At 33.5% G+C, this 11,852-nt stretch overlaps 2 protein-coding genes across 2 annotated transcripts; one reads left to right on the top strand and one right to left on the bottom strand.

Moving 5' to 3' along the window:
* Window positions 1-3,348: 3,348 nt before the first annotated feature.
* On the bottom strand, window positions 3,349-4,294 carry LOC126965741 (40S ribosomal protein S5). Its single transcript, XM_050809499.1, has 2 exons — window positions 4,145-4,294; window positions 3,349-4,057 (listed from the first exon to the last, which is right to left on the bottom strand). Exon 2 carries the CDS (start codon window positions 4,046-4,048, stop codon window positions 3,389-3,391), a length of 660 nt encoding a protein of 219 aa, XP_050665456.1. The 5' UTR covers window positions 4,049-4,057; window positions 4,145-4,294; the 3' UTR covers window positions 3,349-3,388.
* Window positions 4,295-7,486: 3,192 nt separating this feature from the next.
* Window positions 7,487-10,292, top strand: LOC126965696 (NADPH:adrenodoxin oxidoreductase, mitochondrial). The gene is made up of 4 exons (XM_050809432.1): window positions 7,487-7,906; window positions 8,010-8,166; window positions 8,782-8,901; window positions 9,162-10,292. The coding sequence occupies exons 1-4, from the start codon at window positions 7,716-7,718 to the stop codon at window positions 10,116-10,118; spliced, it is 1,425 nt and encodes a 474-aa protein (XP_050665389.1). The 5' UTR covers window positions 7,487-7,715; the 3' UTR covers window positions 10,119-10,292.
* The last annotated feature ends 1,560 nt before the right edge of the window (window positions 10,293-11,852 follow it).

Genomic DNA, 11,852 nt, shown 5'->3' with positions numbered 1-11,852 from the left:
GTCTATCTAGACGTATAATCATATTATGTCTCATCGATAAGGCAGCGTACCACCACGAAAGTCTCTTCCTTTTTCGGGTTATTATATACCTACCCTATGACAGTGACAGATAAACGCGTGGTTGCCTAGAGGTAATAGAATTTTCAAGATCGGTTCTGTAGATCCAGAGATCCCCTACAACCTCACAAACTTTACCTCTTTATAACATTATTATACTAAGAATGTTATGTTTTTCTGAAACAAAATAAACTATTTGTATAAACTATTATTTCATGGTCTTTAATCTCTTTGACTAATAAAGCAAGGCATAGTGTCACATTTTTAAATTATTACGTAAGTAGTATCCTCTTGAGTTACCACCGCCGATGCTTATCGAGCCTTCTGATGTCTGAAAGTAATCTTTCCAAGAAAAATACCTTCCCAGTAGTTTCCCAAGAGAATACTTATACGAGGTCAATCAGTTCAACTACAAAAAACAGCCCAACACTAACTTTTCTCTCTCGACCAAGTAAAATGGGCAATGAATAGTTCTAAACCATGAGCCATACTTTAGTGAAAAAGTTACCAAGACATCGGCGCAAGTGTATCAAGATACTATTCTTGAGAAGGTTGTGAAGCCCCTTAACAACACCGTGTTCAATGACCAATAATGGTCCTCCCAGCAAGACTCGCCGCCGGGTCATAAAGCTCGGCTTACGCAGTCTTGGTTGGAAACGCACTTCATCAGAGCTGAAGACTGGCCGTCGTCTAGTCCCGATCTTAATCCGCTGGATTATGATTTATGATCAGTTTTAGAAAGTACGGTATGCTTAAAATGCCATGATAATTTGGAGTCCCTAAAACAATCCGTACAATTGGCAGTGAAGAGTTTTCCCATGGAAAGAGTGCGTGCTTCTATTGATAGCTGGCCTAAATGTTTTAAGGACTGTATTGCAGCCAATGGAGACCACTTCGAATAAGCTTTTTTATATTTTAAATTGTTGTATATTTATGTATTAAACTAACACACTGCAAGACTACTAAATGTTATTTGCAATAGAATTTTTTTTCATTGTTTCAGTATTTATGTCAAGACTAGGTATAAAATAAATGTTATTTAATAACACTAATACTAAAACTATCACTCTAAACTTGAAATGACACTATTAACTAATTCAAATTCACACTATTTGAAAGAACCATTGAAAAAGAGGGTAAAAACATGTTACAAAACAGAACAGCATCCACAGCCCTGATGAACACTCAGAAAGGTCAAAACTAAACGGAGAATACCCACAAGATGTCTTATCACCTCAACAAAAGTCACTTATCAGAGAATATGATGAATGAGGTTGTCACAATGGTAGCGAGAAGAAGGTGGACACAATGTCCAATTTTTCGTATTATTATTGATGGTCTAAAATTGGACTAAGTTGATTGGCTTGAAATAGAACTTTAGTATTTTTTATTCACGAAAATCAAAAAACTTTGGCAACCTTTGAATTTCAATAAAAGGTGCAGTTTCTCCAAGAAAGCCAAATACTTAGGAACTGTGACCAACTTCCATTTTTCAAATTGGTCCCTATATAATTGTTTTTGAGGTCAATCACCACCACAACTGTGATAAAAACAAATTAATGCTCTGGCCGCACAAAAGTAATGTACATTTGCCCTTAAATTAAAAAGTATTTTGTATTTTATGCAGCCTCCTAGAATTTTAGTTGTGGATATGCAAAATCACTAGGTACTTTGTGTCGTTTACCATTTTGGTAACAGTTTTTCTCTTAGAGACTACTTGTCTACCAATATGTCTTACATTGGTTGCAGTGATTACAGTACCATTTTACCACCCACATTAGCTTTGCTTTCATTAGCACCATTTCACACATATATTTATATGTTTGTTTGATTTTTGTATTACATATCTCTTATGATAGTTTCTTATTCAATTCAATGAATTCTCCAACTCTTGGAATAGTGTTGTCACCCAAATGAACAATCAATCTAATGGACATGCCAAAATTACTGGGACCACCTGAAAAGGCATGTCATAATGAAACTACACAACACAAGAGGTGTCCTTGCTGGTGGTAGCACTCTACAAGACATTGACACCCGAATACATCACTAAGTAGTCTACAAAAAAAAAAAAAAAAAATATCTATTGGACTTCAAATAATTCTATAGGTTGTTGATGTGAACCAATAGCACGGTGCGAGTTTCAAGAGCCAAAGACACTTTCAAGGGCTTTGTTAAAAATACTCAGATTGATAAGAACATGGTTCTGAAACTGAAGTGGCAGTGGGCAGGGCACATAGTTCAACGGACAGATGGCTGTTGTGGCACTAAACTCCTCAAGTCGCAACCACATACCTCATGACAGTGTTGGTAAGCCCCCTACAAGATAGACTGACGATCCGGTCAAAATCGCCAGAGTAGGTTGGATGAGGGCAGCTCAGGACCAATTGTCATGGCAATCTTTGAGGGGGCCTTTGTTCAGAGGTGAAATATAGTTGTAATAACAACAATGCAGATAAAACAAATATCTATATAACAAATGAGTCAATGAGCTACCCAGATGTAGTTTCTGTCTTTGAAACGGTGATACAATGTCACTTATCAAAATATGCAGCAGTATCTGCAAGGAAAACCCACACACCAAACATATAAGCAATATTATTTACATATCAATATAAAATGATTCATTGTCTTCCACAGACTTCCTTCTTGGTGTTCTAAAAAAATATTTGACCCGATTTCACCGCCAAATTCCAAACATGCTATCCTTCCATCCTCACAATCCTTGTGTGGCATTCCTCTATATTGCTGTTTTCATCATTCATTCCAGTGTGCTATGGAATGTCAGTCGTTGAACAGTTTTGAGAATATGATATTATGGATACATACAGTTTAGTCTTTTCAACTTGTACTGTACAGATTAAGAAAAGTTTATATTTATTTGTATGACTTGCTCGTGTAAGGCATTGAGTATTTTTTGCATCACTTTAAAATATATTGTAATTAAAAACAATTGTAAAAGTTGATTAAAAGAGTAACAATGAGCTTCTTGCCACTTCTTTTTGATAAAGCTCAACAATTTCCAGAAAGGTGGTAAATGTAAAAGAATACATGTGATATTTTCTTGACATAGATGAAGTGATTTTAACTCTAAGGGCAACAGGGCCATAAGTTTTGTAAATATTTATAATTTGTTATGAAGAAAACCATAACAAGAAATAGCAAATACAAAAATACATAATACATATCCTGTATTTTCAATATTTTAATTATCTATACTGCATTTTCTTTTGCACTTGTGAAACACCACAACAAAGATATAATATTTGGAAGAGTAAATAAAACAAAAAGTAAGTATTTTTTGTTTATTTAGTCCCCTGCTTATAAAAACTTAACGGTTAGATTTAGCGACTCGCTCTAACTCATCTTTCTTCTTAATTGCATAAGAGTTTGATGAACCTTTTGCTGCATTGATGAGTTCATCAGCAACACACTCTGCAATGGTCTTAATATTTCTGAAGGCTGCTTCACGAGCACCTGTGCAAAGTAACCAAATGGCTTGGTTGACTCTTCTTAATGGTGACACATCCACAGCCTGACGACGGACCGTACCAGCACGACCAATTCTAGTAGAATCTTCACGAGGTCCAGAATTGATAATAGCAGTAACCAGGACTTGAAGAGGGTTTTCACCAGTTAACAAATGGATAATTTCAAATGCGTGCTTCACAATACGCACTGCCATTAACTTTTTGCCATTGTTACGTCCATGCATCATCAATGAATTAGTCAATCGTTCAACGATTGGGCACTGAGCCTTACGGAATCGCTTGTGAGCATACCTACCAGCTGAATGGGGTAGGTACTTTGCGTATTTTTCCTTCACGGATATATAATCCTGCAAAGACATATCCGACACTTGAACATCGTAACAACTCCATCTTCCGAACAATTTGATTTCAGGGATATCTGCAGCTGGGGGCAGTGGCTGGTTATCAATGGCCACGCCGCCTGACTCCATGCCATCATCATTCCAGTTTTCCTCGGCCATTATTTAATCCTACAAAAATAAATGATTATTACCTTTATTTATTTAAAACACTTGTGTCACATGTATGATGTACAGCTAGAATTTAACTTTACTTACTTTTAGAAAAGAATTCTAAAATGATAACCTCGTGTTGTCAAAAGTACACGAGCGAAAAGGAAGTTTTTTACAATGCTGCCATAACTTTATTACATTTCAATTGTTTACTGGCAACATCATGTTAGGGCGGGGACGATATACACATATTTCTAAAATGACCGTTTTATGGGAGAACCTACAAATATTCTTTTGGTAATTGTTTTTATAGATTAACTTTTATCAATTTTTATTATTATTTTTAAGTCGAAGAAATAAATAAAAGGTTATACAAAAACACTCGACATCTTTAGGAAAATTTTAGATAAATTATATAGACTAAAAGCAGTGAAGTGTGAGCGTGTCGAATAAAATTGTGTCCGTCACGCGTCACTGAGATAACGTTGTTTGCCGCAAAATTATAAAAATTTACAATCGAAGTGTGCAGATACTGTAAAAGCAGTAAACAACAAAAATAGACACATAAAACCCAAAACAATGAACCAGTTGACATAAAAATATTTATCTACACCCATGCTTTAAATGCTCTATTAAAGATTCAAAAAAAAAAAATTAATTTAAAAATGCATTGAAGCAACGGGACGAACAGATTTATGGGAAACAAATAAACATGCAAAATTTACTAAAAATGGGTCACTTTGGATCAAAAATCAATACTTTTGGAAAGAATATAATATTTTCATATAAAATTTATTTGATACTTGCTTACTACAAATTATATTGAAACCGTTAGATGAAAAGCAATACTTAGGTGTCGAAGTTACCTCGTGGATTTTTACATTCACTACGGTTTTTTTACAACCAGACACACAACACCCAACCATGGCCTTAACTTTTATAAGCTATAAGGCATCCGTATCTCACACCAAATATGTTTCAAAACCAATGACATTCTGTACATAGGGACATATCATTTGCAGTCTGATAGTGGAACGGCAAAAGTTTGTCGTCAAAAGATCGTGTCGTGTCGTCGTCAACTGTGTGTCAATCAACAAGCCTAAGTGTGCTATAAAAAGAGCTTAAATAATACATTAACGACTCAAAAACAGATGGTGCGACTTATCATCGGTAAGGTTATTTTATTTATATGAGACTGATATGCAAAAAGCGTAAATTATTTAATAAAATGAATATTTTTATATCAAATATGGTGCAATTATTGACAATTCCCAGACAAGATCTGCTTGTCAGAATGGGACGGATGAAAGGACACAGTTATAAATGAAAATAATGGAGTCGCTTTTTTAATCGACTTCAAAAAACGAGGAGGTTCTCAATTCGTTGGTATGGTTTTTATGTTTGTTACTTCAGAACTTTCGACTAGGTGAACCGATTTTGATAATTATTTTTAACCCACTTTAAAAAAAGAAGGGGTTCTCAATTCGTCGGTATGTTTTTTTTATGTTTGTTACCTCAGAACTTTCGACTGGGTGAACCGATTTTGATAATTCTTCTTTTATTGAAAGCTGGTGCTTCCCGTGAGCCCCATAGCAATTTGGTCCAGATCTGACAATGGCAACCATGAGAAAACCATAAAAGTCTTAAACTTTGCCATAAGTTTGTGCGCAACAAATTTACGGATAACTCAATATCGCTCCAGCCGATTTCGATAATTCTTTTTTTATTGGAAAGGATATACTTCAAAAGTAGATTGGTGATAGTTTGGTTTGGTTCTGTCTATGGAATCCATAACAAAGTAACGGAAGTCTTCAATTCTAAGGAGCAAATTAACGATACTAGGCCGAATCTTTTTATGCTATCTGGATATTTGAGTCACCTACCGTAGCGACGTTATGGTCAAGTAATGGTCGTAGTCGAATATGATGATGACCAATCGAACTCCTTAACGGCTTACAGTAAGGGTGCGATCTGTGGCAGAATTTCTAACTGTCTGTAATAAAACTGCAATGCGCTTACGTTCATTGCTGCATTGCAAAATTTTGTATATCTACACAAATTTAGACCAATTATTAGTTAGTGTAGTTCAGATTCACAAAAAATCTAAAAACAAAAATTAACAAAAAAACAATGGACTCAAAAATACTATTCCAACACAATAGGTATAATATGCACTAAAAAGTATGAAAATAATCACGTATTTTTTACAATCTCATTAGTAAATCTAATTATAGTAACGATTATTGTTATTTTTGGATTCGGTTGTTTTTTTGTTAATTTTTTTTAAAGGCCTAGTGAAGAATGATTAGTATTATATGTATATATTATTTATAGTGTATCAATATTGTATTTTACACAAAATATTTATATGTGAACGGCTTACAATACGTGAACATATATATATATATATATATTTGTGCTATTTACACGTTATCACGGAAGTATCTTTACCTAATGATTATTGTTATTTACATCACAAATATGTAAAAGCTAATATTCTTCAGCTTTCCCGTACGCGAGATAATGAAAGAGAATTGGCGCCAGTTAGTAGCAAATAAGGATATTAATTTTCACATATTTTGATATAAGTTTTTTGAATTTAACCACATTTAAAATTTATTTGGCAAAAGCTGTCATACAAATATATGTTGATGTCTACTTACACTACATATACCAAAAAGATACCTTGGAAAAGATATCTTAGTCTACAATACTTTTATTTAATTCAAGGTAATTAACATTTAAATAACCAGTTTCACTTATTATTTTATGTAAATAAAAATTTATATTGGAGTATTAGTTTCTCTCATTAAGGGTTACCTTAACTTATTAAATCCAAATCCCTTTAGAACGCAAAGAAGTAACAAATATAAACACAAGCCATTAATAAACATACAAACTTTCCCCTTTATAATAAGAGTGTGATTTTTTATTAAACACATAAAAAACCTCCAACTGAACAGAGCTTGATCGGAAAATAGGGACTGACTGACGAATGTAAAACTTATAACAACCCACTTTTTCGTCTGGGCTTAAAAAATACGTAACTACTACTCCACTGATGTCACTGTCCAAATTGGGTTCTAAATTCAAAATACGCAGCTGAAACTGAAATAGTGTTTACATTGCTTCCTATTGACCAATACAATTAAAAAATATTGGAGTAAACACAGATATGTATAGACAAAGCAGTCGAAGGTTATTATGATGTCATTTATATTTTGGCTTTGATTTTGTATGAGGTGCATTGTTTAGATGTATAGAATGTCATTTTTCAAAATAATAAAATCACAAAAATACTATTCGCAAAAGCTCGATGACACGACAGATCTTTGTCTTTTTGTCCCAAAAGTTGACATTGGGCCAAACAAATAAATGGGTTACGCGATAGAGATGCAAGATCTTTAGATTATTTGTCCCGTTCTATCTCAGCCTTAGTTGTTTATCGTTTTGATAGTATTTTACAATATTTTTACAGCTGTTTTGTAATTTGTTCATCATGTTTTTATAAACAACAGCTGTTTGTGATATCAGTTCAGTTAGAATATTAGTGTTCCGTCATCTGTGTATTAGTTTGACTAAGTGTATTCAGAAAAAAATATGTTTAAAATTTGTGTTGTTTGAATACTTATAAAATATCTAATAACAATAAAGTTTTTTGAGACAGTGAATTAATATGCTAAAAACGAACATTTTTAAACGTGTAGTAACGTTTAGGTGTTATACTACATCAAAATGGTTACCACGAGTTTGTGTAGTTGGTGCCGGTCCAGCAGGATTTTATGCTGCTATGCATTTAGTGAAACATCTTCAATCTGTCCAGATTGATATTATTGAAAAGTTACCTGTACCGTTTGGGCTTGTGCGGTAATAGCCATTATTAACATAATTTATTGTTCTGTATTTCATTAAATGTATTTTCTTTATACATACTTGTATTACTTGGTATGAGTACTATATTTTATTTTAGATATGGAGTAGCACCAGATCATCCAGAAGTAAAAAATGTTATAAATCAATTTTCCAAGTTAGCCAATAACAAAAGTATAAACTTTATTGGCAACATAGCACTAGGGAAAGACATAGATTTAATAACACTAAGGCAACATTATGACGCTGTATTGCTTGTAAGTAAGTAAGCTAATATTGTATTAGCTACCTCACAGAAAATAGTATTGTGGAGAATCACTGTTGAGGTTCAATACCTATGATCTTCATGTAATTAATTTATTGGAAATTCATATTACGAAAATCACCTCTTATTTAATAATAATAAAATTGACACACATTTACACAAACCATCTTGCCCCAAACTAGGCATAGCCTGTACTATTGGCACTAGATAATGATATATTTAATAGAGTATCCTTACTTAAACATACATTAATTATAAACATCCATATTAATCATATTATATGTTTGCCACCACCTTTACACCTACCGGGATTCAAACCCAGGACTTCTAGCTCTGCTGGCTAGGTCACTAACCACTGGGCTATATGGGTCGCCAAATTGTCATAGCTTATAAATAAATAGCTGTCCCTAATGGTCATGGTCCTATGATGGATACTAGTTTATCATCTAATTTGATCAAAAAGTAAACTGGCCAGTAAATGCTCAGCATTTTGTAGTTGGTGAATTGGACTTCATAGATGTAAAAGTACCTAGCTTAATAAAATTGAAAGTATATATACGAAAGTCCTTGTGTCTATGATTTAAGAATAATATATATTACATTTCAGACATATGGAGCTGAAGAGGATCGTCATTTAGGGATTGAAAATGAATGTGCAGCAAATGTTATTGCAGCTCGAAACTTTGTGGGCTGGTATAATGGACATCCTCAACATAAAGATCTAGAGGTGTGTAGTCTCCACCATTAGTGCAACATATTATTTCTCTTGTCTTGCAAGAGATTGGTTAGTGGTATCCTAATTCTACATAATTATACAGTTTTCTAAGCAATATTAGTCACCACCTCCTTAAGAATTGGAAATGATTCATGATAGAACATGTCTTTAAAATAATTTATGACTATACATTCAATTTTAATTTAGTTAATTTGTATTATATTAAAAACTTTATGAGCACATTTTCAAACTACTATCATCTTTTCCTATAGGTTGACTTATCTGGTGAAACAGCAGCAATAATTGGTCAAGGAAATGTAGCTCTAGATATTGCAAGAATTCTCCTCTCTCCAATAGATTTATTGAAAAAGACTGACATTACAGAGAATGCCTTACAAGCAATATCACAATCAAATATTAAGGAACTATATTTAATAGGAAGAAGAGGGCCGCTACAAGTAGCATTTACTATCAAAGAACTGAGGGAACAACTTAAACTTAATGGGTGCAGAACAATATGGAGGGGAAATGATTTTATTGGGATTGCAGACATTATAAGTAGTTTGCCTCGACCTAGAAAAAGATTAACTGAACTTATGTTGAAGTCATTAAATGAACAGAATGAAAACCAACAAAATATGACACACACAAAATCCTTTTTTCCTATATTTTTCAGAAGTCCAAACAAATTTTTAGTAAATGATAATGGCCATGTTAGTGGAATTGAACTCACTTGTAACACGTTAGAAGGTGATAAATTGGAAAACCAGAAATGTGTTGCTACATCACAAAAAGAAATATTGAGCTGTGATTTAGTTTTCCGAAGTATTGGCTATAAAAGTGTCCAAGCTGACAAAACATTAAAACTCAACCCTAATGGAAGTGTTATAAATGACAATGGCAGAGTGCTTAATGATGAAGATGGTGATCTGGGAAAACTTTATGTAGCTGGATGGTTAAGTACAAGTCCTGTTGGTGTTATTGTAAACACAATGGGAAATGCATTTCAAGTTGCCAAAAATATCTGCAGTGATTTGCAAAATTCTAATTGTACTCAAGTAAAAGATGGAATCCAAAGTATGTTGAAGTCTTCTGGCAAGCAATTTGTTGATTGGCAGGGGTGGGAAAAAATAGACCAATATGAAGTGACTCAGGGAGCAAAACAGGGAAAACCTAGAGAAAAAGTAACTTCTATTAAAAAGATGTTAGAGATTTCTGCAAGTACATAGTCGTATAAAATAGAGATGATACAATTTTATATTAGCTTACGGATTGTGGGATATAAGATAAAATAAATATTTATCAAGATGCATAATTTTCTAAAATATTCTTACATTACATTGTTATATTTACTGTTAAGTGCAATATTATTATAAGAATTATATTTTACATCTGGTTCATGATCAGGCTTTTAATATTTTTTTAAACAGACCACAATTAAAAGGTCATTGTACTATATGATAATTATCATGTTATTATATGAAAATTATCATAATATTTTATGATAATTGTTATAATTGCTCCATTGTCACTGAAAACCTTGAGACTTGAACTTCTTCCCAATTGTGTATTGCTAGGCAGCTATATATTATTTTAACTTTTATTTAAGTTTTTTAAGTTAACTAAACATGAAGGTTTCCTTTAATTATTATGATAAACAATGTCATTGTTTCTGGGTAAATATTGACACTTACTTTATGTGACTAAAAAAATATTTTACTAGACCTATTATTTTAATGATATTATGATTAAATTTACTAACGAATTCAATCTTTAAAAAAAAATGTCGAGAAAATGAGTTCGAAAAAAGAAAAAAAATCGTGACGTAATTTTTTTTACGATTTTCAATTATTGTTTGTTTATAAAAAAACTTATTCTTTTTTTAATGTCAGTAAGGGACGGGGATGCGCCCTGTCAATTACAACACAGTGCCGCTCAGGATTCATGAAAAAACCTAAAAATTCTGAGGGGCACTATAATAATTGCGCTCGTTACCTTGAGACATAAGATGTCAAGTCTCATTTGCCCAGTAATTTCTCTAGTTTCGGCCCCCTTCACACCGAAACACAATAATGCTTACACATTACTGCTTCACGGCTGTTGTGGTACCCAATATGAGGTGCCGGCATCCTGTGGAAAGGAGCGCCTCCCACTGGTTCATCTACTAATCCTGTAGATCTACAGGATCTACTTTACAGTTGATTGACCTGCTCAATCCTAATATTGAGATTTTGCTCTTGCAAATCTAAACAATTTGTTATATTATGTTCACCCACACTTCTACCCCTCACAATATGTTAGAAATCCCGATTTTTTAGATTCCCCCCAACACACAAACGTCTCCGGGCGAGAGTGATTACTTACTCTCAGGTATGAGGTAGGAACAGGCACTAGATGTACAACAGTCCCCGGGCGATTGTGATTTCTTACCATCAGGTTGGAACAGGCAAAACAAGGAACAAGCAAGTCTACGGGCGACAACGGTGATTACTTATCATCAGATAGGCACAGGCCACAGAGTGCTGCAAGTCTGCGGGCGACAGTGATAACTTACAATCAGGTTGATACAGCCATAATATGTAACAAGATTTGAGGGCGACGGTGATAATAACTCGTATTTAATTAAGTGTAATTAAAATCTCGAGGTAAGTTATCGAAGTCCACGCTGACGAACTAGCGGGCACAGCCAAAGAGGTTGTAAATACTGCGTTATAAGAGACGGGACTGCCTAAGTAAAAACTTAAATTAACTTAAGTATGAAACGTGCAGTGTCATTTGACATATTACAATAGGGTGGCGAAGTATAATTCGGCTAAGTTTGAAAGCGAACAGTTTGATTTTAAAACGTATATTTCGGTTATCTCCGTTTTTTATAAGATTCATTCATCTTTAATCAGGTACATACCTAACTTCTCTACTCTGTTTTTTTAATGAATTGAATAGAAGTTCCTACATAGCATCCA

Source organism: Leptidea sinapis, chromosome 8 (assembly GCF_905404315.1).
Source record: "Leptidea sinapis chromosome 8, ilLepSina1.1, whole genome shotgun sequence".
Lineage (NCBI taxonomy): Eukaryota > Metazoa > Arthropoda > Insecta > Lepidoptera > Pieridae > Leptidea > Leptidea sinapis.
Note: the sequence above shows the minus strand (reverse complement) of the source record. Positions and strands in the feature narration are given on the sequence as shown.